Source organism: Mustela nivalis, assembly GCF_964662115.1.
Source record: "Mustela nivalis genome assembly, chromosome: 7".
Lineage (NCBI taxonomy): Eukaryota > Metazoa > Chordata > Mammalia > Carnivora > Mustelidae > Mustela > Mustela nivalis.
Genome location: NC_139026.1, coordinates 10343442 through 10368715, shown reverse-complemented (window position 1 = coordinate 10368715; position 25274 = coordinate 10343442). Strand labels below are relative to the sequence as shown.

The 25274-nt window shown below is 53.6% G+C and overlaps 1 protein-coding gene across 4 annotated transcripts; it reads left to right on the top strand.

The window, feature by feature from the left end:
- The first annotated feature begins 355 nt into the window (after positions 1 to 355).
- CSF2RB (colony stimulating factor 2 receptor subunit beta) lies at positions 356 to 24774 on the top strand. 4 transcript variants are annotated; one of them, XM_082740245.1, is made up of 15 exons: positions 428 to 784; positions 5143 to 5188; positions 6908 to 7141; positions 8095 to 8218; positions 11302 to 11492; positions 14512 to 14663; positions 14749 to 14917; positions 15399 to 15534; positions 15695 to 15852; positions 16991 to 17130; positions 18104 to 18266; positions 19758 to 19848; positions 20049 to 20106; positions 20936 to 21039; positions 21668 to 24774. In XM_082740245.1, exons 3-15 carry the CDS (start codon positions 7066 to 7068, stop codon positions 22812 to 22814), a joined length of 2709 nt encoding a protein of 902 aa, XP_082596371.1. In that variant the 5' UTR covers positions 428 to 784; positions 5143 to 5188; positions 6908 to 7065; the 3' UTR covers positions 22815 to 24774. The 4 variants fall into 4 exon arrangements, with proteins under 4 accessions (XP_082596370.1, XP_082596371.1, XP_082596372.1 ...); XM_082740246.1 differs by having other exon boundaries at positions 471 to 784; positions 5105 to 5188; XM_082740244.1 differs by lacking the exon at positions 5143 to 5188 and having other exon boundaries at positions 356 to 784.
- Positions 24775 to 25274: the final 500 nt, after the last annotated feature.

Genomic DNA, 25274 nt, shown 5'->3' with positions numbered 1-25274 from the left:
GCCCAAGGACATGCCTTACTCGCTTTGCCTTGGCCCCAGCCCGGCTGGGCTCAGGAGTCATTCATTCATTTATGCCCCACAGGGTCACTAAGAGCCTCCTTTGCGCCGGGACACGTGCTGGGTGCTGGGCAGAGAAACACGAGCCACACTCATGGCCGAGCTGGGAAAGGCAGCTGGCCACACTGAGGGCTGTGGGACAGTATTGGGGCAGGGGCTGGTGCAAGACAGATGGACACCAGGGAAATCACAGGAACAGGGCTAAGGGGGCGGGGGCGGGGGGCACGCTACGGAGCCCTGGGCTCTGAGCATCTCAGACAGCTGCTTGCATGTGGGGAACCGGTGGGGGTTCCGACACATCGCCACCAATGATTTGCACAAGGTCACACTCTGTGAGGTCAGTCATAGAGGTGGGAGGGGACGGTGGGCGGGGGAGGGCCCCCTGGGGGCGTCAGGGACTGCGTGAATCAACTAGGCAGGGAGCTGACTGACCGAGATGTGTAGGCGTGAGCAGGGAGCAGTACTTGTGGCCGAAGGAACATTTGCAAACTCAGTAAGGCCTAGAAGAAAAAAAAAAAAAAAAAATCAATAATCTCGGTGTCCACAGTTCTCAGAAGCTGGGCAGTCTTGTGAGGAGTCACAGAAACCGGCCTGGCCTGGTGTCGCTTCCTCTTTCTGCTTCTCTGTTTCCTAACGACGTCGTCAGCATAAAATAGGAAGCTCCCGCGGCTCCCCCGTCGCCCGGACACTCCGGCAGAAGAAGGCTCTGCTGTCCCACCGCAAAGAGGTACACTTTGGCTTTCAGGGGGTGTCTGGGCCGGGAAACCAAGGACAAAGAGAGCCTGGGGGTGTGGAGTGGGCAGCTGTGGCTCTGCGAGCCCAGGAGCCAGAGGGCAAGGAGACAGGCAGCGCTGCCACCTTGCCTGAGGGTCGTGCGGGAAGGGCCGTAAGGTTGTGGGGGGGCAGGGGGAGCTCACCTGCGGGGTCCGCCTGTCCTGGCAGCAGGGAGGACGGGGGTGGGGGGATGTCAGGGAGGTGGAGAGCTCAGACCTCGGAGTCAGACACCTGCGCGCGTCTATGCTTTGCCATTAAAGTGTCGCTAAGATGTTGGTGGACGTGAGAACAGCCTTCCCTGCCCCCCGGGTTTTGCCTCCTGGTCTCTGGAGCGGATAGAGCTCCCATAGTCCCTGACATCCTGGTCTAGAAAGGGAGAGTGGGAGAGCGAGGGCGCGTGCGCGCTTGGGGGTGTGGGTGTCCGTGGCAATGCATGGGTGCAGAGAGACTGGGAGGCGGAGGGAGAAACCCAGAATTTTGTCACGCAGCGAACGAACCAGAGCTTGGTGTAGCTTTGGAAGCTCACTTTGGAAGATGAGAAAGGGCCCGGTCCCCTGCGGAGGGACTATTTTTTCCCCCCCTGGGAGAAAGTGTTTTGGCTGGCATACTCGACCCTGAGCCTCTGCTGCTGTGTGGAGTTCAGGCCTGGGTGTGAGTGTTCTGTGCCTGTGCGTGCTGGCTGGCTGGCGGGGTGCAGGGGTGGGAGCGAGGAGATGTCTAGGGGTAGCTGCCTCCCGGCGTGCGCAGCTGCGTGCCTTTGCCCTGTGCATGGGGGCTTCCTCAGTCTGGTCCCGGTGACAAGTTGCAAATGTACAATCTTGAGTCTTCAAAGACCTTGTAACAATTTTGGATCACCGGGTTCTGATCTAGACTTATCTTTTCTACTTTCTGATCGTTTTATGAGGAACGGAACCTTTCCTGTTCGCTTTTGATCACTCTTTTCCTCGTTCTCCCGTTCTCCTCCTGTGCCATACCCACCAATACTACAGGATAGTTATTGAGTTGTTTAATGAACGTGTTTAATACTAAGTGAATACATGGGGATCTGTTTTATCAAGTTAGAATGATCCGGAATCATGTAACACAAAAGAGAACGCGTGCCAGCTTTCTATATCTCCTGGTCCAAACGTCGGAGCACGCTGCAAGTATATAGTTTTCCTTTGTACATAAAAGGGATTATAATATACATATCGCTCTATGACTTATTTCTTCACCTAATACGTCATTTAGGATAACGTTCCTCAATAACACAAATAGATTTAACCCATTTTTTTAACCCTAAGAAATAGGCGGCATTTACTAGTAGGGGTAAACTGCAGGATACCCCATCCAGTACTGATAGATATTTAGGTTGTTTCTAATTTTTCCACACCTGCAAAAGCGTTTCTTCCACAGCCCGCATGCCTAGAAGCAAAATTGCTGAGCAAGAGTTTGTGTTTAAAAATTTAATAAATATTGTCAGATCATCCTCAAAGTAGTTGAATTGACATATACTCCCACAGTCTTGCCTAAAGTCAGTTTCTCTTTAGATGATCTGTCTTTAAACGGTGTCCAATGGATGGATGAAAATTATCAGGATTCTTGCTTGAATTTTTCCTTTCCCTGATTATGGGTGAAGTTATGACTCTGCCATATATATTCTTGGCCATCTGAGCTCCTTTTCTGAAATGAATGGAGATGTTCTGTCCATTTTCTTATGGGCTCTTTGCCTTTTACATATTTACTCTTGTAGTGGCTCATTTATTAGGTATCTTAACAGTGTATTTACATATGTTTTAAATATATTTCCAGATTATCACTTGACTTTTTTTTCTTCACCATGTTTAAGATATCTTGTTTCATATAAAAGCATGCTAGTTTTTTCTCATATTTATCTTTGTTTTTCTTTGTGCTTTTTGGATTTGGTGTCGTCTTCAACCCCTAAGGTTAAGGAAATACTTATAATGCTTTAATCATTCTAGTTCTGACTTTTAGATCTTTAACCTACCTTGAATTTGGAGGGGTGGGTAATATGTAAAGTAATAATCTGACTTTAAAAAATTATCAGCTAACTGTCTCAATGTCATAATTATGAGTATGTAGTCTGTCCTTTCCTCTATGATTAGAAATGCCACTCTTACCTCCCAAATTCCTGCTTGGTTATTTTCCTTACTGTTGTCCATCCCATCTGTCTATGATTACATTCCCATTATTTTTCTGGCTAATAGAACCCATCTCTCATGTTTGGTTTGTTATCATCTAGAATCGTTTGTCATGCACATTAAAAATAGTTTTGGAGTTTGATTTAGATTGCATCGAATTTAGAGATTATTGGGGGGTGGGTTGACCTCTGGAGATGGCAGTGATGGGCAGCCTTCCCCTATTTGTTCCTTTAACCAGAAGAACACGAACATTTTCCTTTTGACTCTGACATCACTACAGATTTGTAGTAGATGCCCAGAAATGCCAGTGTTCCCTTCAGTGCCTTCTTTGTCAAGATTCATCTGTTGGTTTGTCTATCTGGAATGGCTTTTGTATTATCGAATATTGAGAAGCATTTGTCAAGATAAGATATTCCTTTTTTCCCTTTTAATCTGTTGTTATGTTTCTTTTAATCATGAAGAGAATTCTTTATTTTTTTAAGATTTTATTTATTTATTTGACAGAGAGAGAGAGCTCACAAGTAGGCAGAGAGGCAGGCAGAGAGAGAGGAGGAAGCAGGCTCACTGCTGAGTAGAGAACGTGATGTGGGGCTCGATCCCAGGACCCTGGGATCATGACCTGAGCCAAAGGCAGAGGCTTTAACCCACTGAGCCACCCAGGTGCCCCATGAAGAGAATTCTTAATGGCTCTTCCTCTGTGTCTGGAATAATCCCCATGTGGCCATGATGTGTTCTTCTTTTAAAAGTCTTTGTCAGATTGTTCTATGACATTCTTTTCGTCTGGAATGAATTTGTGTTTTGCCTTTTTTTTTTTTTTTTCATTTCCAGTTTTTATTCCTACCATTAAATTTCTTCACGAGTTTGGGAATTTTGGTGTGCATGTTTGTTTTGAGTGAAAAGGTGCTTGGTTTTTCTCTTCTCTTTTCTCCCTCTTCCTCCTTTCCCTGCCCTCTCCTATCAGTCTTTTGCTCCCATGCTTACCTCTCACTCTTAGTGGGTTTTAACACTTACATTTTTAACACATGTATTTAATGCATATTTTTCATCAGCTTTTGGGCATAATAAACATACATTGTGATTTACCAAAGAAGACACGGTCTTTAGCTTAGCAAGCTTTCAGTTCTCCTCTGCTTTCCACCCCTAATCTGACAGCCAACTCCCACATTAAGATCATCTGTGTTTTACTTCAATATAGTAATGGTGAATTTACTTATTTTCACTTTATAAGTAACAATTCTTCACTTAGCTTAAGTTTTACTGCCTTCTTTTCTTGCCACTAATTGCAGTATCATACACTTTTTGGACAATTTCTTTTTTCCTGAAATGCATCCTAGAGTAATTGTGTTCCTCCGAAAAGATCTGAAAATTTTCCTTGTCCTTACATTTCCAAAATGTGTTTTTCTGACCTCGAGTGTCAGTTTAACTTTGACTTTTTCAGTGATTCTAGATTTTAAACATATTGCCCCTCAGTATTTTCAAGACATCATTATCTACTTAGAGTTCAGAGTCACCTGTGAGAAAATCTGGCCAACCTGACCCATTGAAAATAATGTTTATTTCCTTCTGGAAACTTCTCACAGTATCCTTTTATTCTTGGATGGCCCAAAGTTTACCAGCATGTGACTGAGCATGGCACTATTAAAAATGGAGTTTACCCTTCACTTAGTGGACTCTTATCTCCTTTAAGCCCTGTGAAGTTTTCTTCTATTTCCATTTGCATCTGTTTGGTCTCCAAACAGTGGTGGCTTAACAGTATGGAAGCTTATTTTTTTTCTCCCATCAAAGAAAAAAAAAAATCTCAAAGATGTCCAGAGGTAAGCACTCTCAGGCTGGTGTGGCTGCTCCACAGTGACAAGAAGGATCCAGGCTTCACTCTTTCTGTTGCATAGGGCTCCATCCTCAAGGTAACCATACAGTCCCAAACAGCTTCTGGAGCTCCAGCCATCACTCCCAAGTTGTAGGCTGGGAAGAAGCTGGAGAGGCAGCTCCTACCTGAGCCAACTCCCTATAAGAAGCCTTTTCTGGAAGGCGCAACCAATGTTTCCACTCACACCTCCTTGGACAATATTTAGTGACATGAACACACCTAGCAATAGAAGAGAATAGGAAATGTAATCTTTTATTCCATGTAGCACCAAACCCAGCTGAAACCAGAATTTCTTTTACCAAGGAAGAAGGGAACAGCCCAGGAGAGGACACTGTCTACCGCATGGTTTGCAAGTTTAATATGATTTAACTTCTTATATTTAAATTTGTAATTAACCTGATATTTGGGGATGGTGTGGAGTAGAGAGTTAGGTGGATATGTTTTACAATGTTATTCAAGTATCTTAGCACTTCTTATATTCCATCCTTCACAATGATTCACAAATTCTCCATCATATAGTACATTCTTGGGGTGAATGGAATTGCCTGGTCCGTATGTCCATTGATCTATCATGTGTGTGTCCAACACATTACTTTACTTACCAGATCTTTGAAATAAATTTTGCTATTGAGGAGAACCTCCTCATTTTTATAAAAACTCATTAACTGTCCTCACGTATATTTTTTCTTCTGAGTTCCTACAAAAAACATCATGTTAAATTTTGTTTGGAATTGTATTAAACCTCTCACTTATTTTAGGATGACTCGCTCTTTTTACATATATAGTATTTCTATTTGTGGTAAGACCCAAATAGAAGCTCTGGGTTTTTAGGCTAGTCCCAGGTAGCTGGAGCAAACTGGGCCAGCCACAAGGACTCGTACCCCTCCCCCGTGGCATTGCCCCCACCTGAAGGAGCTGAAATGGATAGTCTCTTTCCCCAGCTCCACACAAACCTCCTCTTCTTTCCTGAGCCTCTTTTTGTTGTTGTTATTAGATTTTATTTATTTATTTATTTGAGAGAGAGAGAGAGAGAGATAGCCCATACATGAGCTAGGGGAGGGGCAGAGCGGGGAGGGAGAAACAGATTCCCCGCTGAGCCCAACTCCAGGCTCAATCTCAAGTCCCTGAGATCATGACCTAAGCTGAAGTCAGATGCTTAACCGACTGAGCCACCCAGAAACCCCTTTCCTGACCTTTTATCGGACTAACCGCTCTATAAACATCACTGTGTTGGGTTCTTCTCATGTGACACACATGTATTTGTACCCACACTACTGGTGCAGAGAACAAGGTTCAGGTGCATTGGTGGGTCAACCCAGGCTGCTAGCATGGGAGGGGCAGAGCCTGTGCTGAAGGTCAAGGTGGCTGCATCCAGAGCTGTGCTTTTCCCAGTAAGACAGCTGCTGCTGCTGTGTGTGTGTGTGTGTGTGTGTGTGTGTGCGTGCGTGCGTGCGCACGCGCATCTTGAAGTTTCAGACAGTCTTACAGGGGGAGAAGGAACCACTGTCCTCTGCTCTCCTCTCCTGGGTACTTCCCAGGGCTACACAAAATGAAAAGAGGAAATCCCCAACCTTCTGCAGAGAAAAGGGAACAGGCATTCTGAGGGTAGTGTGGGCGGGATGACAGTAAATGGAGGGAGGGCGGGACAGCACCAGGCCCCGAGAGTGTGCGCACCCAGTGTTGAGCACAAGTGGGATCCCAGCCAAGGGAGGACACTGTGGACGACGTGCTCTGTGATTGCTCTGAGCAGATCGGGTTGGGGGCCCTGAGGGAGCTCAGAAGAGGGCTCCCTCCCAGGTCTTCCAGTTGCGAGGGGGTCTCATGGGAGTTCCTGGGGCACGACCAGGTGGGGATCCACTTCTGCAGAAGCCATCAAATGCATCTCCTTCATGGTCATGCCCTAGGCACTGAGGCTAAGTGGAAAGGACCGCCCTGGGTGCCAGGCTGAGGTGGGAGGGGGTGCTGGAACCCACGCATCACTCCTGGGTTCACCCTGTAACATGGGCCAAGTCCCAGGGCTATAGGATGGGAGGGGCCAGCTCTCAGCTCATGTCTCTTCTGCCGGCAGAGTCCCAGAGAGAGGATTCTCAAGAGCCGGGGACATGGGTCTGGCCTGGCCTTCAGCAGGGGAAGAAGCCAAGATTCCAGGCCAGTGAGGACCCTAGCCCCTGCCCAGCCCTGGATCCACTTGTGCCGGCCACCTGCTTGCCCAGAGCTGCCTGAGAGATGGTTGTGTCCCGGGGCCTGCTCCCTGCTGTCTTGCTGGCTCTGTTCTGGGGGCCCAGCGTGGCAGGGGCCCATGGTGAGCTCTGCTGCTTCCTCCCCTTCCCTGGCCCCTCCTCACAGTCAGTCCTTGAACAAGGCCACCCCCACATGCCCCCCCACCCCGGCCCCGAAAGCCCCCAGACCCCTCCCTCCCTCATTTTGCTCCTCCCCGATCCTCTGGGGGGTCCCCCCTCTCCCCTCCTGGATTCTCACTCTTCTCCAGCCTCCCGAAGGTTCATCTCTGCTTGGATGGCTTCTCTTCTCCTCCTGGCTTTCGAGGCTTCTCCCATCCAGGCTGGCTGTTCCAGCCTTATCTCTGCCCCCATCCTACCCCACTCTGCTCCTCTGACGGCCTTGACCAGTTGCCTCCTTTGTGCCTTCATTCCTTGGGGCCCTCGGACTCGCGGTCTTTGCCTGCTTCGGTCCCAGCACCCTCCTCCTTCTCGGATATTCCTCTGGTTCCTGAGTCCCCCAAGTCCCCTCCCCAAGGGCCCCCAGAGAACATGACTTCTCTGATAACTCTGAGTACCACATTCCCTTCCCCAGCCACAAGGCCCTGCTGCTGACCAAGAGACCTGGGCAGGGAGGTCCCACGGGGCTCTGCCATGCTCACTCTTAGGGGTGGGTTTGTGCCCCTCCTCCCAGCTGTCCCAAGGGGGCCCTGGGCCTGATGCATGTGTCCCTCATGGGGTGGGAGAGAGACCCTGTGCCAGGAGCAGGGCACAGCAGGGGCTCAGGAAATGTGCTGCACCTGCAGTAGAATGTGGTGCTTCTCTCCGGACGGGGGCGTCCACAGCTGGAGGTGCGGACCCACAGAACCTCTGGCCCCCTCGAGGCCCCCAGGGAGCTCTGCCTAGCAGCAGGGAGCCCCTGGAGCACTCTGGGAAACCTCTCCCCAGCTCTGGGCACCCCCAAGGCGCGAAAAGGGCAGGTGACAAGGGACATCAGGAGGGGAGAGATGTGACTCCCTTTGTGCCTCTCCCTGGGCAGAGACTGTCCCACTGCAGACCCTGAGCTGCTACAATGACTACAAGAGCCTCATCACCTGCAGGTGGGCAAACACTCGGGATGCCCAGGGGCTCATCGACCTGACTCTCTACCGGAGGCTGAATGAGTGAGTGACACCAGAGCCCGGGGGCCGGAGAGCAGGGAGGGATGCGGCTCTGTGGGGCTGTGCCAGGGGTGGGGGGCCGCACGGAGGTCAAGGAGGGGGAGACCCCAGCCCCAGCCCTGGCCTGGGCCCAGGAGCTCCTGCTCCATTAGGCAGCCTGCCGGGCCCAGGTGCTGGTGTCCGATATCGGGGTTTGGAGAAGAGGCTTATGCATTAACATCGCTGTTGATGATGGGTTGGTGATAATCTTATATCATCACAATTGAACGGACTTACCTGCAAAAGCCGATGTTAGATGCCCTCCCTGTGAGGAGGACAGGGCAAAGGGTAGATGCCCCAGTTCACAGACATGCAACCTGAAGCTGCGGAGAGGAGGTCCCTCTCCCAGCCACAGGACGGCTGAGCAGCCAAGTGGGGACCAGTGCCCTGTGTCCGGCGCGTGGGGGACTGGCCTCCACGTCTCCCCAAGGCCCTGCTGCCTCCAGACTGTGGGTTTTCTCCTTCTCCTTCACGTGGTCTCTGCGGTATATGCCATTTGGGAAGATTCCTCGCGTTGTCTTGGGGTCTGGGGATAGTCTAACTCACCGTAATAGAAATAATTAAATGGCGAGCATCTCAGGTGCAGGGAGACCCCGTGGAGGCCAGCCCTGGGGAGGAGCAGCTCCTCACACCCACAACAGCACCCCCCAGCTCTCTCTCCCACGCTCCTGGGAGCCCCACCTTCCCGACTCCACCCTCCTCGCCCAGCTCCACCTCCCCACTTTGCTGTGGCCCACTTCCTCCTGCATGGAGACTCGTGATCCCAGAAGAGGGGCTCCCGGCCGCCGCCATGCTCACACCGCCCGCCCACCTGCTCTGCCACGTCCCTGGGTGTTCCCTGTAGCAAGTCTCCCCCCCACTCCAGACCTGTCTACGGCTGCGCCCAGGCTTCTCACTGCTCTTGCCACTTGAGAACACCACAACCACCCCAGTGCCTGCTTTTCCTGTGCCATCGACAGGCCCTGTCCCCGGGGTCATTCTTGATCCCTGAGCAAATGTATCCTGGCCCCCACTTACACCTGCCAACAAGGGCTGATGCTCTGGAGGGGCCTCCAGACCCCCATCTTCTCCAGCAGGGCTCATCCTCTGCCTCCCTTTGAGGCCACCCTCCTCCAAAGAGCTGTCTAGACCCACAGCACCCCGGGTCTTTCCAGTCATTCTGAACCCACTCCCCTGGGCTTCTGCTGCCCCCATCAGGCCACCCAGACTGCTCCTGCCAAGGCCCCAAGGCCCTCCCTGCTGCTAAATCTCCGTGTCCTCCCTCCTTGACCCAAGGCAGCACCTGGCATAGACTGACCCCGCGTCCCCCCACAACACCTCCATCTCCCAGCTTCCAGCCACCACACTCCCTCCTCTCCTTGTGTCTCCCCTGGCTCACCTTTTCTGTCTCCCTGGTTGCTCCCTTCTTCTGTCTCCAACTCAAAGGGTGAGATGCCCCGGGGTTCATCCTTAGCGCTCCCCACTGGTATATCCTGATCCAGGGGCAGAGACCCAGCCTAGCCTGAGGCTGAGCACTGGTGACTTTCATACCCTCGCCAGCCCCACCGGCCCCCAAAGCCAGGCCCGCAGGTGCACCTGTCTCCCCACAGGTCCTTAGGGAAAGGTGTCTTCCACGCCCAGTGCTCTACACCAAATTCCTGCCCTGCCCCAAAGAGGGCTCCTGACTCGTCCCCATATCCCGTGTCGCTAAGCAGGGGCTCCGAGAGGCTCCAACCCAAAAGCTGGGAGGTGTGTTCCTTCACCTCTTTTACCGCTGCTTCAAGCAAAGCTTTATTTCGTGCCAAGCATCGAGAATCAAACCAACCAGGGTCAGGGCCGCCTCTTACAAAAAGGCGACCCCTCCCTGCCTTACTGACTTTTATAGAGCAAAGGCCATGTGGTTGAGCCTGACCACGCACAGGGGGCCAATGAGATTGCAACACACAGAGAAAGCGGCACAGTCATGATAGGTCCCACACGGGTGGTCAATTGAATTTCAGTTTACCCTAGTAGATATTTGAACTAGCCTATCACCTTGGTCAGAACTGGTGCCCAAAAGATGGGCCCACGCTCCTTGGTAGCTAGGGAGACAGTATGGGCGCCCCACTGATTGGATGTCTCCACCTCGCCTGATCTGCCCTTTTATCTGGGCTTTGCTACCTGGGACTGGTTTCCTGGACTTGTTTTTAAGTAAGTTCCTCCGGGAGGGGCAGGGTCAATTTAAGTTTACCGCATAAACAACAAAATGGCTCCCTCTGGCTAAGTAGGCCCTTACACCACCTTTCTTTCCCCACCCATGCCTCTAATCCACCAGCAAATGCTGTCGACTTCATCTTTAAATAGAATGTGGATCTGGCCAAGGCTAACATCCCCAGTCTGGTGTGAACCACTTCCTATCACTTGGATATTCTAGAAGCCTCCTACCTGGTCTCTGTTTCCAAGACGACCACCCTCCCCCAAACCCAATCTATCCACTATCCTCTATCCTAGAGGAAGCCTTTCAAAATACACATCACGCTATGTCACTCCGTTGCTCATAGCTACATCTTCCGCATTCACCGTGACATCCAGATTCCTTAAATTCCTCTTAAACTTTGTTGCAGGTCACCTTGCTCTACGGGTCTGCCCCGCCTCCCACCTTCCCAGACTGCACTCCATGCACTGGGTAACTGCCTAGTCATGCAACGTTCCCAGCCCGTGCCCGCCCCAGGGCTTTTGCACTTGCTATTCCCTTTATCTGAACTCCCCTTTCCCCAGGATGTGCATGGCTCCTTCCCTCACTTCCTTCAAGTTTCTGCCCCAAAGTCACCTTTTCTATGAGGCTTTCCCTGTCTCCTCTGTTTCAAATCAGACTCCCACCCCTGCCCTTCTGACTTCCTTATCTCCCTGACCTGCTCTATTTGTCTATGTGAAGTTTGCTCCATTTGACACATGACATATTTTATTAAGTCATTTCCCATGTGTCCCCTTGGCCCTGGACAGAGCCTCGAATACCGTGACTGCTTGGTGACATTTGTTGAGTGAGTGACTCTCCCACGCTGTGGGCTAACCACATTGTCTCCTGGCAGGGACCCTCCAAAGCCAGTGTCCTGTGATCTCAGTAATGAGACGGCCTTGTTAGATCACCCTTGTCCCGGCTGTGTGTCCAGAAGATGTGTCATTCCGTATGAGTTTTTCGTTATTGCTGACAGAGACTACTTCTCATTCCGACCAGACCGGCCCCTGGGCACCCAGCTCACCATCACTCTGACCCAGCATGGTAAGGCCTGGGGTCCCCAGATGAGGGTGGCCCCTCCTTGGGTGGTCAGCCCACAGAAGGGCCAGGGGATGAGAATCTTCAAGGGGTGGAGATACTGGCTTGGGGGTGGGTTTGATCTCTGAGGAGAAGAGGCTATGGTCTTCCTATGATGGTGGCATTGGAGCGACAATGTGAGGAACCCCTGGTCAGCGGCACCTCTCTTGGCCCCACCACCTGCAGCAGTGAAGGCTTCCCTTCCAGAACAATCCTTCCTATTCAGGTAGAAACCTTATCACCTGAAAGCACTCATCACCGTCTAGTCTCATCCAATGCCTGCAACAGCCCAGTTTTAGATGACGTGATTAAAGCCCAGAGAGGTCATATAACTTTTCCAAAGGGCCACCCCTGAGCAGTGGTGACAGTGATGGGCGAGTGAGGGCACCAGGTGTCCACAGCAGCGCCAGGAATCAGTGCTCTTGGGTGGATGTCAGTGATCATTTTATTTAAATAGTTAAGCTTCGTTTGACTGTCTGTTACACAGAAATATAACCAGCACTTCGATCTTATTAATTCAATTATATCTATGCTCAGGATGAGCCTAAAATAGAGATGGTCTTTGGAATTCACTTGGTAAGAATCCTACGGATGGCTGGCTTTTAGGAAACACTGCCCAATATTATTTAATCATTACAATAATGCATGGTGTCATGCCCTACTTTTCTTTTTTCCCCCATTTCTCTGATAATGAAATGGAACTGAGAGAAGAGGAACTTGCCCGAGGCCACTTGGTTGCATGTGTCTGACATAGCGTCCGGGGTCCCAAACACCGGGCGGCCCGTTGCACCTGCAAGTGTCGGATGCAGAGGGAGCTCCGGCCTCTGCTTCCTGCCTGTTTTCCTCGCAGCAGCACAAAGCTGTTGCACAAAGAGGAGATGGGTTAGGCCATGGTGAATTCATTTCAAACAGGGTCTCAAAACGTATCGGATGGATGAGAAAAGGCTCCATCTTGGTGGGGCTGAGAGCCTGCAGAGAGGCAGGAAACAGCAGAAATTGAAACACAGACGGATGCCATGCGCTGAGGGGCAGTGGGCGAGGAGCCGCTGGGGTCAGGACAGGCTTCTCAGAGGAAAGAGTTTTGCGGGGAGATCCGAAGGGCGAGTGGGAGGACAGAACAGGAAGAGGAAACAGCGTGCACCAAGGCTGAGAGACGGGAGGGCAAGGCAGGGTGGGAAAACCATCAATCATTGTATCCCAGGAGCATCAGTGTCCAAAGGGCTGGACAGTGAGGGAAGAAGGAGAGGGGCAGTGGAGGCAGGAGCCTGACTTGGAGACGCTTCTGTGCCCTGCAAAGGGACTTAGAGGCCAACATCTAGGCGATGGAGAACCATCGAAGGGACATGACATGATGCTGCATGGGTGATAGGATAGATGGCGGGGGATGGGAGGTGGCAGGAGGCTGGGGCCCAGAATGCAAACTAAGACGCTCATTCCAGGGAGAAAGGATGAAGATTCAACTGGGACACAATGAGAGACGGGAGCAGGGAGGCCTACAATTCACAGAGAGGGTGTACACACACATCATCCACTAGTCTGTTCTCTCGCTGAGTGCCCACATGCACCAGCAAATCAGTGAACAAGCCGGTCAGCATCCCTGCCCCGTGAAGCTGGTGGCCTCATCACAGGGAGGGGTCAACTTAGAAATAGGGGAGAGAGTGTGGTGTTTGCCTCCTGGAGTGTACATTCAGCAGGGAGGTCAGTTCTAGCCTGAACCATTTTGGCAATGAATCAGGGAGGCTGGTGGGTGCTGGGCAAGGGGACAGGGGTGCATCTGACCACTCTGAGACCCCCACACATGGAGGTCTGGGACATTTCACTTCCTCTCTCAGGTCTCCACCTGGGAAATGAGCTAGCAGAGTAAAATCTCTCAGGTCGGGTGAATAGGTTTTTCCTTGCATTCCCGGTTGGTCCAATTTTGTGTAGGAGCTTCTAGAGTTCCATACTGAGAGGGATTCCAACTCCCTGACAGGCTTAGGGGCTAGGCAGGCAGGGACTGATGAGCCTGATGGTGGGTTGGAGTGGGGGGGACTAAAGAGGGGGTGCCCTGTATCTGCCATTCCGACCTTAAGATTTCTCTAGATGTTCAACGTCCAGCCATGTTCAATGTCCAGCACAGAACATTTACATCTTGTTTGGAGTCATTGAATTTTTTGTGTGTGAAAGTCATCCCTCAGCATTCAGACCCAGAAGCTTCAGGAAGGAGGGAGCCAGGCCCTTCTTGAATGAATATGCTCACCCAGCAGACAGATGTTTGCTGTTGGCTGACAGAATGGTTTCTTGAAAGTTCTCTGAAGGTTGCCTGTTCTTGTATTCATTCAACGTTCACTCAGTTTATCCCCCAATTCCCTGAACCACTAATCTCAGGCCATGGGGACAGAGAAGGGCGTCAAATTCCAAACCCTACCACCCACGAGCTCCTGACTACTTGCAGGGGCAGACACGGAAACGCATGAATGCACCAGGGTTGTAAGGACTATACAATGGGCTATGGTCGGACAGGAAGAGGATTGGGGGATTCTGCCCAGCGGAGGGGGGTCCAGGAAGGTACTAGAGGAGGAGACCTTTATGCTGGGCTCTGAGTGGAGCAGGACCCTGGGCAGGTGGAAGGGGAAGGAGGAGGCAAGAGGGCGGGGCAGTAACACGAGTCACAGCGCCCTCTGCTGGGAAGGGGGACAACACAGGCTGCACAGTGGGCTGTGGGGACAGTTGGGGATAGGTGGGGACAGGTGGTTCCTTTGGGAGATTATTGCCAGCCCTTCATGGAGCTTATGTGGTATGTGCACAGCTTTCGTTCATGTTCACAGTGAACCCAGACAATTTTGCAGGTGAAGGGCCTGAGGTCCACAGAGGAAAAGGGTCTTGTCCAAGGCTACTCAGCTGGTAGGGACAGCACTTGGCCTGGAGCCCATCTGCCCACCACACAGAAAATGCCCCCCTACCATCACCCAGCCCCTTAAGGGTCCTTGCCTCCCCCTTCCTCCAGTGCAGGCCCCGGCACCCAAGGACCTCCTGATCAATACTACTGGGGAGCGCTTCCTGTTGACATGGACAGTGGCCCTTCCGGATTCCCAGAGCCACTGGCTGTCCAACCTGGAGTATGAGGTGGTCTTCAAGCGGCTTCAGGACTCCTGGGAGGTCAGGACCATGGCCAGCTCCACCCCCAAAGCCAAGGGACCCGGTCCAGCCTGAACCTGCTCCACTAACCGCTCTCTCTCCACAGGAGGCCTCCACCCTCTACTTGAACTCCTCCCAGGCCATCCTGGAGTCAGAACACCTCATTCCCGGCAGCACCTACATGGCCCGAGTGCGCACCCATCTGGCCCCCAGCTCAGGGCTCTCGGGGCGGCCCAGCCAGTGGAGCCCCGAGGTCCGCTGGCACTCGCAGACAGGTAGCATAGTCAAAGTTGGGGCAGCACCCTTCTGAGGGTAGGGCGGCTCATCCAGCTCCTGGGAGTCTGCTGCAGGGTTCCACCAGTCTCCTGTGTCGTGTTTAGAATCCCTTCGCTGGGCCAACTCCATCCGGGGCCCTGAGCTCTGCACACCTTCTGGCTAGGAGCCCTTGTGGTGACAATGACAGCAGCCTTATGAGTGGCTCTGTCTTCCTGAGGGCTGTGCTCCGTGGGGACGAGCCAACATCACTTTGTCGAGGCCCTGAGCCCTGAAAAAAGATGCTGTCCCCATTTTGCCCAGGGGGTGTGTGAAGGGTCATGGAATTCACTCACTGAGCTGGCAGGTCCAGGCTGCGTTGAAGCTTGAGTTTTCCTGGGGACCAAGCCCATGATCTCTCTGACATGAGGTTCCTGGTAGGCCCCCCAAGAGTAAAGGAATGAATGCAGGAGGGAATGAATGAGGGACTGTCTCCCCTCCCAGGGGACAAGGCCCAGCCCCAGAACCTCCAGTGCTTCTTCGATGGGGCTGCCGTTCTCAGCTGCTCCTGGGAAGTGAGGTCCGAGGTGGCCAACTCAGTCTCCTTCGCCCTCTTCTACAAGGCCAGCCCCAATGCGGGGTGAGTGTCCCCTTCCTCCCTCCCGTCTCCTCCCCTCTTCACCACCTTGCCCTCTCCAGGCCCCCCCTGACTCTGAGGGCCCCAGAGGAAGCCATACCCCTTCCCGTGGGCTCCCGAGGCCCCTGCCTCCCTCTGCGCTCACCTCCACCGTGATCCTCAGGGAAGAAGAGTGCTCCCCAGTACTGAAGGAGGAGCTCCCCGGCCTCTACGTCCGGCACCAATGCCAGATTGCCGTGCCCGACCCCAGGAAGGACAGCCAGTACACCATCTCCATTCGGCCAAAGGAGGAGGAGAAGTTTATAAAAAGCTCGGAAAACAGTGAGTCTGACTTCCAGCCTTCGGCGCAAGTGCTCCTGCAGTGGTCCTGTCATCTGTGTCCCCCACATCCACTTGGACTCCTGATGGCCCACTCTCCATGTCTGTCTCTGTCAGTAAAACGCAGCCCAGTGACCAAAGGGAGCCAAAGTGATTCAAATCTCTTCTTGAAGCGGTCAAGATGTAACAATCTGATAATGACAACGGCAAATAGTATGAAGGAAGCTTCAACGGAGAGTCCCCAGGAACAGACCGTTAAAACCCATTTTTCCCTTTCCTTTAGCTCTGCTTTCCTGTTGAGCCGATCTGCAGCCCCTCCTGCCAGCCACGCCCACCCCTGGTCCTCCCAGAACTTTCCCTTTCCTTCCCTGATTGGATTTTTCTCTTTCGGGGTCCCAGAGTCCTCTGCCAATGGATATTTTCTCTTCAAGATAACTGATCTAGGAATGACTTCTTCAACTGGGGGCTAGACTACATGCAAAGAAATTGTAATTCCTTGCAGAATCCTATCCCCTCTTCTTCTTTAGTAACAAAGAGCTCACGCAAAGGCGCCTCCTGCGTGGCGTTCCGGGACCCCAGGCTCTTCCACCCAGTCTGGAATGTGTGCAGGAGGCCACATAGTCCCTCTGTCTCTGTCACCTGGTTGGAATCCACCAGTCACCCTGGGGTTCTGCCATCTTTTTTCCACCACTTGTTAGCTGCCTGTCCTTGATGGGTGACTTAATCGTTCTGGGGCTCAGTTTTTCCATCTGTGAATTGTGACAAGTGAACAGGACCCACCACATAGCAGATTTGTTAGAATCAAGTGCAAGGATTCCTGCAGACAGAGCCTATGTGACAATGCCTACAACATGCTTAATGATGCAGCAGGGAACTAATTATTGGTGTCTTTATTTTTTTACTTAAACACGAGGAGTAACCCATGCTTTGGGTGACCTCACCGAAAGACAAGTGTATCTCAGCATCTTCCCAGAGAAGGGCTGCTCAGGTCCAAGTGGACAGTATGGGGAAGTGGGGGTCCAAGGACCCTGAGATGGGCTGGACCCCGTTGGAGAGAGCACTTGTGACCAACATAGAATGAAAAGAGTGTTCCCAGAGGCATGTTAGGAACAATGTTCCCTAAAGGTTTCCCTCCCTCCAGTCCAGATGGCTCAACCAACACTCAATGTGACCAAAAGCAGAGATGGCTACACCCTGCACTGGACGGCACAGGAGATGTTCTACAAGCACATAGGTCACACCTTCCAGGTCCAGTACAAGAAAGCTACAGCCTCAAGGGAGGTGAGGACTTCATGCCTGGGAAGGGGCCTGTACTGGGGTGGAGAGAGGGGTGGGGTGAGGAAACACACACGAGCCCCCACCTGCGAGGTGCCTGGCTCCCAGCAGGGGACCCATCAGAGGAAGCCACCGAGCCTCAGCGGTCATGACCCTGTAGGGTTGGCTGGTCACTGTCCCCTTCCTTGGTGAAGGTGTAAGGTTCACAGAGGTGATATGACATGGCCAGAATGAACTATAAGACCCTGAACTGTGAAAGGGATACAGACATCAGGGCTTGCAGGGCAGAGAGACGAGCTGGATGTCAGGTTTTCCAAAGTCACCAGGCGACTCTTCTTCAGAGAAGTCTTCTCTGGAATGCAACTGTGCGGCCGCTCCGAGCCCAGCTGCTCCTGATAAAGCAGGCAGGTCCCCAGGCCAAGGTTCTGTCTCCGGCCCACATCCTTACGCAGTCTTAGGGTCTGTGTGCAGAACCTGGGGCTCCCCGTGGCCCAAGTTAGAAACTTCGGAGCCAACCACAGAATCTTCAGCCCAGAAATAGGGAAACTGAAGCCAGGATGGGTGTGGTCAGTGGGGAAGCTAGGAGTGGGGCCCCCAGAGTCCAGTTATGCTGCACAGCATTCCTGGGAAGGCCATAATTGGGGTCCAGGCTGTCCCTGAGGAGCTGAGAGGTTGAGGGGTTGTCTCAGAGTCAGACTGGGACATGATGTGTCCTCAGGATTTCCGGGCCTCGGTGTTGTCCTAGGTTACAGGGATGGCAATCCCCAGTCCCACCCAGGGTGCTAACCTCTGTGAGCCCTGGGGTAGGGCCCTCCGTGGGGGCCGGGGGGACTTACCCAGACCTGGGGATGCAGCTGCAGCTGGGGACTGATGAGGCAGAAAAACTGGGGCCCTGAGGTGGAGGGATTGGGGCTGTGCCGCCACACACCAGCAAGTTGCCTCGGTCTCAGCACACCTGCTCACTCACCTGTGCCCGCAGGAAAGCAAGACAGAAACCCTCCAGAACGCCCACAGCATGTCGCTGCCGCCGCTGGAGCCCTCCACCAGGTACCAGGCAAGAGTGAGGGTCAAGCCCACCCCCGGCGGCTACGACGGCATCTGGAGTGAGTGGAGTGAGGAGCTCTTCTGGGACACTGAGTGGGGTATGTCTCCCGGCCTCCACCCTCCCTTCCGGGTACAGCCCAGCGAGGCAGAGGACAAGGATGGTGTGGACACAGAAGTGTGACCCCACCCCACCTGAGTATCCTCTTCTTCTGTGTGTCCCTAGTCATGCAAAGTGACCCCTGGTGTGTAACAGACTGCAGGTGAGGTCCTGAGAGCAGCAAAGAACAGTCCTCACCATTGCTCCTCCCTCAAATTGGACCTTAGCCCTCTATTAATATGGCCCGTGGCTTCATTAGGCTTTGTGGCAGCCCTCACCTAGAGACCACTGAGCCCAAATTTCCAGTTAGTTACTGTGGCAGCAAACATCACAAGCTATGGACTGAGGCCCGGCACTGGAAGGGTTTGGTCTGATTTCTTTCTGATTTTTTTTTTTTTTTTTTTTAAGTAAGCTTCACATCCAGGAGAGTTCAACACAGAGCTTAAACTCACAACTGTGAGAAAGAGACCTGAGCCAAGATCAAGAGTCAGACACTTAACCGACTGAGCCCCCCAGGCGCCCCAGATTTCTTAATCTCCCCCATTTCCCTGTGCTTGCTGCTTCCATTGTCTCTTACCGTTCACCATTCTGGCCACCAGGAGGCAGGGACCAGACTAGGTTCAGGAGGATGGAGGCGGTATTAGCAGCAAGGACCCAAGCCGCAGTGATCCTCGCAGGGGAGGGGGTCTCAGGAAGAGGGCTTCCATCAAGTGGGAAAGAGGACTGGACACTGGGCCTAAGAGAAGGGACCGAGGGAGTCCCGGAGGGGTCCAGCCTGTGAGGGGCTTGACACTGGGGCTCCCGATAGGCCTTTACACCGCCTAGTTCCTCCACCAGTTTTTTCCCATCTCTACCTCTCCAAACTTCCCTGTTACTTGAAGCTGAAGCTTATGTGCTGCCTCCTACATGAAGTCCACTGTGATTGCCATGAGATGTAGTCGTTGCCCCGCCCCCTCCTGCTACTGAAAAGAATCTAACCCTCTTTGTCCTTCCTGATGTGGGGAACAAAGGCAAAAGAAATAGACAAAATTAAATTTTCTTATAACCTGCCGTCTTTACCTCCCCCAGTTCCAAAGTATTTAATCAGTCACTGCTCACAGTCCCTGGGCAGCCCTTCCTCCCACGGGTCCTGTCCCCGTGCTGTAATAAAAACACCTTTTTGCATCAAAGACATCGCAAGAATTCTTTCTGGGCCTTTGGCTCCGACCCCAGGACTCTAGCATTTCCACATCACTTCCCAGCACTTGAACCTTGAGTTGCGGGTGGGGGGGGGGGGGCGTGGACTGATTCCTTGTCCTCCTTAGCCCGTGTCTGGGCCTCCCTCCCACTCTGCACCCGAAAGAAACTAGCTTCGGGAGCACTGCAGCGGCACAGAGCAGGGTCTGGGGACTCTGCCCGGCCTCACCCCACCCTCCCTCCTCTCCCCTCCTAATCCTCCAGCTCTGTCCTCCCCAGAGGCTAATGCTCTTTTTTCCCTTCCTGGCACCCTCAGTGCTACCCATGTGGGTCCTGGTTCTCATCCTGGTCTTCACCACTGGGGCACTGCTCCCCGCCCTGCGCTGCTGTGGCATGTACGGGTACAGGTAAGGGGACTCCATGGCGGTTGGGGGTGTTCGGGACCCCAGAGCTGGCTCACTCCAGTCCCTGTTCCGCCCCTCCCTCTTGGGGAAACCTTGGACAAATCTCACCTTTTCCTCTGGGCCTCAGTTTCCTCTCTGCACAGGAGCATGGGGCAGCTTCCCTGAGGTCCCTGGCCACTGTTACCCCTCTGGTATTTTTCTAGGCTGAACCAGAAGTGGGAGGAGAAAATCCCCAACCCCAGCAAGAGCCACCTGTTCCAGGTAGGATCTGGCTGCAAAGGCGGCTAGGGTGGTAGGGGCTCCTCTCTCCCGCGCAGACCTCCCCGTCCCTATGTCCCCCCACTTTCTGTGGGTTTGAACGTGAAACATAGGTGGCCCGGGAAGCTGCAGGAAGCTCTCAGGGGCCGCCAACAGCAGCAGGTCCAGCCCTGCCCTCCTCTGGGCACCTGCAGAGGCGCAGAACTGGCCCTGCCCACTGGGCTCCCCTGGAGCAGGGGTAGGGGAGAACGGGGCCCTGCCGGGAGTCGGGGCGCTCAGCGAGAGGCCCGGTTCTGTAGGGGCCGCTGGGTTGACAGGAGGCAGAATGTCTTCCCCGAGGACCGGACAGCGCAGCTGAGTTTTGGAGGATCCAGGGTGGCGACAGGGGGGAGAGGCCCGCAGTGGGTGGACAGGACCCCTTCGCAAAGGGGACTGAGGGGGCGGGCCGTGAGCCTGGGCGCACATCCCAGATGCTGAGATGGTCATAGGCGAGTGTGGGCATGTGGGTCACGGGGCCCTTTGGTCAGGCACGGCCAGCTTGCCTGTGGAGGGATGTCATGTCTAGTGGGGAAGAAACTAGGGCATGGGTGTGGAGGCAGCGACATTCAGATCTGTGGCCTTTCGAGGAGACAGTCCCCATCCTCCGGTGCCCGAGGACCCAGAGCAAGTCCCAGCCCCTCTCTGGGCCTCTCCTTCCTGGTGTCAGGAGGCCAGGCGGGGCTGGTCCTGGCCTTGCTGAGACCCTTGAGACCCTTCCGTGAGTCGTTCCCTCCTTCCTCCAGCTTCTCGAGGGCTCACACACCCACAGCACGAATGTCCCTTTCCTTCCCAGAACGGGAGTGCCAGCCTCCAGCTCCCAGGCAGCATATCGGGGCTCATCAGCAGGGGCCCCCCGCACAAGGGGCCGCAGGGCAGCTTCGTCTCTGGGATGGACAGGTGAGTGTCTGGGCTCGGGATCCCTGGGAGGTGGGAGGGGGGACCCCATGGTGCACGCTGGAGGCTCAGAGGAGGCAGCCGCCAGCCTGTGGCTCGGGATGAAGAGAACCAGGCAGGTTGGTTGCTCTAAAGCCGGAGGATACCAGATGGTATCAGGAGGAACTTCCCGAATATCGGGAGAGGGAGGGTCCTGCCTTGGACTTGACCCGAGGTAGAAGACTGGAGCAGGTGACCTCTCTCTGCCCTGTTGCCCAGCAAAAGTCGGCACGGGGTGCTGATGACATGGTGGCGGGGGAGGGACTGAAGGGATGAGGGCATGACTGGGCATGCGTGGGCTGGGCATCCACCTGGTCCCTGAAGCTGGGCCGATGAAGGAGCCAGGGTGAGAGGAGCCACACCTGGCAGAAGACTTTGAACCAGAGCATGGAGGCTGGCAGGTGAAGCCAGCAGGGTACCGAAGGCCGGCGCAGTGCCCTCTCTTGGCTTGCTCCCCAACCTTGCCCTGCCCCGTGCCCTCCCTGAGCCCTGGGTGGGGGTCAGGCCTCTCCCCGCCCCACTCCAGCCCCAGCATGAGCCGAAGTGGTGGCCCCGGGTGACCCCAATATCTCTACTCCCGTTCTCCCCGCAGCGTGTTCCCTGTAGACTACAGACACAGCGAGGTGTCGCCTCTCACCACGGAGGACCCAAAAGATGCCTGTGAATCACCCTCGGAGCCTGACACGACTCCAACCTCCTTGGATCCATACTCGGAAGAGGCCCCTGACCCCCAGCTAGACCCATCGGCCCCCGCGGGCAGGTCCGAGAGCCAGGCTTCCGGCTTCGACTTCAACGGCCCCTACCTGGGGCTCCCCCACAGCCACTCCCTGCCTGACGTGCTGGGCCAGCCGGCACCCCCACAGGCAGGCCTGAGCCAGAAGCCGCAGCCTCCGGGGTCCCTGGAGTACCTGTGTCTGCCCGCAGGGGGGCAGGTGCAGCTGGTCCCGCTCGCCCAGGTGATGGCCCAGGGCCAGACCATGGATCGGGAGGAGAACCTTGACCGGGGTGAGGAGGGGAGCCCCTCCCTGGAGTCAAGGGCATGCCCAGCCCCTTCTGTGCCCGGGGTCATAGTAGGCGGTCAAGGCCCAAAGAACAGCCCCAGCCCGAAGGATGGGACACTTGCAGCTCTGCCCGCTGGCTCCGGGGCCCGTGAGGATGGCCTTCTGGCGTCTGGCTATGTCACCACTACAGACCTAGCGCTTCCCTTGCCCATGGGGCTGCCATCTGCCTTCACAGTTCACCCTCCGCACCTGCCCACAGACCAGAGCCACAGCCTCTGTCCAGGAGTGGCTGGTGGGTCCCCTGCAGCCCCAGGCCCCGTGAAGCCAGAAATCGAGGGCTATGTGGAAGTCCCTCCAACCTCAGGCCAGTCTCCTAAGTCCCCTCTGGGAAGTCCTGCCCTTCCGCCGGCCAGCAGCCCCACCCTAAGCCCAGGGGAGCCCAGAGCAGAGGGGATGCCCCCCTCCCCACACCCCGAGGGGCTCCTGGTCCTACAGCAGGTGGGTGACTACTGCTTCCTCCCTGGCCTGGGCTCTGGTCCTCTCTCACCCCAGACAAAGCCCTCTTCCCCAGGACCCTATCCTGAGATCGGGGACCCCGACCAGGTGTTCCAGGCCAAGAAGGCCCTGGGCCAGGCTATTCCCCAGATGCCAGCCATCCGGCACTTCAAGGCCCTCAAGCAGCAGGACTACCTGTCACTCCCGCCCTGGGATGTGGGCAGGCCTGGGGAGGTGTGCTGACACCTCCGAGCTCCTGGGGGCCTGAGTGGGAGTTCTGTCTCCCCTTCCACTGGTCTCTCGCCTCATCCGCACTCCGTTCTGCAAAGCTGCATTGGGGCTTCTGAGTTGGAGCAGATAGAGGTGGGGAAATGCGTGGGCCTCCTCTCTTCTAACTTGACCTTCAGCCGATGGATTCTCCTCTCCCCACTGCCTCCCTCTCTCTCTCACAGACGGGCGGACACAACACGTGCACATGTTTCTTTCATGTTAACTTACTTTTAGGTTCCAAAGTATTAGAGCTTCTTATATACTCATTCTATTTGCCCCTGATTTTTTGTTTTTTGGTTTTGGGGGGGGGTTTATGTTTTTGTGTTTTTGTTTTTAATAGATTTCCTTGCTTTCGCCACTGTCTTCTTTCCCTTTCCACTGATTTGTTATCTGAGTGACTTTGAGCTAAGCCCAGTCTGAGATGACGTGTCTGGGTCGGAGCCTGTTCTGACACCGACATGTCCGGTTACATGGAGGTCTTGGGCCTGTGGCCTGGCCCCGGCAGGTACGGACACAGCCCTGGTGTGGAGAGAGGCAAGGGTCTCCCCTGGCTGAGACCCCAGAGAGGGAAGGCTCAGGAGAGCTGTGCAGGGCCTGATTCTGGGTGCTCCGAGCAATGAGCGTGGTAAGGGGCGTGCAAGAGGAGAGTTGTGCTGAGCTCACAGGAGCCTCCCAAAACCCCAGTCTCATGGCGTGCGTTCCGCCCACCGGCTACTTTCTATGTCCTACCTGTGGGCCTGCGGGGGACATCCAGAAATCACATGCACTCCAGAAATGCTGAGAAGAACCGCTCAACAAAGGGAAAAAAGGGAAATTATCAAAGGCCCACACCCTTTGGTGCTTAAAATCAGAGTCATGCTGCTGCCTTCCCTCCAGAAAGAACTTACAGCTCCTGCCTCTCCCGGCCACGGCCCAGGGGCTTTGGATCTATGTCTGGTCCTACCCAGAGGATTACGGTTTCTTTTAAAATATGTGCCTTTCTGACATGCCAAAAAAAAAAAAAAAGGCATTAAATTGTTTTAATTTGCATTATTTGATAACTATCCAGTTTGCACGCATTTTCGTATTTCCTGGGCATTCGTATTTCTTGACCGGGCTAAGCCCGTTAAGGACTTTGTTTTGCCAGGTGTTCATCTTTTCCTGATTACGTTTTGTTTGTTTCTTTGTTTTTTAACTGTTTACATGTGGTCTTTCATGATCGGTGCAGGTTTCTCCCTCTAGTTTGTAGTTTGTCCTCAGGTTTTGTATCTGAGGACCGTAGACAGACCCATACAATGTAGCCTTGTAGCCTTCTCCACATGCTAAGATTTGCTGGCGCTACTTTGGTGTCCAATTTACAAGGGCTTTCCCCCTCCAAAACTATATTGGTCCTAATTGATATTTTTCTAGTTCAAGCTTTTCGTGTAAAATTGTGTTGGGTTTGGAATGTTCGTGTGCGAGAGGTAGAGTTGCCTTTATGTTTTCCCGGAATGAGTGGCCTGGGTGTTTCTCCATCATTTGCTGAAACACCCATTCTTCGTTCCTGTGTCTAAACATCAGTTTTATGATCTAGAAAGTCCCTGATATATTTAGTGGGTTTCTATGTTTCCAATTTTCTTATCTTACATTGTCTGCTCAATGCCCCCACTCCCAGCTTTGTAACGTTTTAACAAGTGGCAGACCCAATGTTGTCATTTTTGTTCTCAAAGCCCTGCTCAATACAGCAATGTTGGGAGGAGGGAAAGGATTATAAACAATGTAAATATTCACAAATGATGACTTGTTACAATAATAACACATCAGGTTATTCTAAAGTAGAATCCTGTGTTACAGATGGATGAGGTAGCCCTACATGGATTAGAAAGAAATCCAAGAGAATGAATTCCAAAATGTTCAGACATTTGTTAGCTGAAAAAAAAAAATTGCAATAAAATATTTTTTTTATAAAATAAAACCCAAACCCTAAATTGGTGTCTCTTGTGCTGGAATAGCAGGGGAGGGGTGTGGTTTGAAACCACAGTTGCATTCAGGAGGGTGAATCCTGTGAAACAGAAGGGCCCGTGGGTCTCTGAGGCATCAAAGTGGATTTCGGGAAAGCCAGCTCAGGGTGTCCTTATCGTTGGACGAGTGTGTGGAGGTGAGTGCAGGTGGATTCACAGATAATGAATCATGACAAATGCTGGGCCAGGTGGAGGGTGATTGGAAACAGGACCTGAGAAGTTGCAGGAAGTGGCCATGTTCTCTCCCCCGGGCCCCAGGACTGGAGCGTGACCCTGCACCGCTGAGTGGAGGTCCTCATCCAGAAGGCCCTCATAAGACACCAGAGCCCAGCGCAGAGAACTGACCTTGTCTGAGCCTTTACCTGGCTGTGTCACCTTGGGGCGCCACCTGCCATCCCTGAGCCTCACTGGGAGGTCTCGCCAGCTACAAAATGCTGGCACCAGATGGCATCTG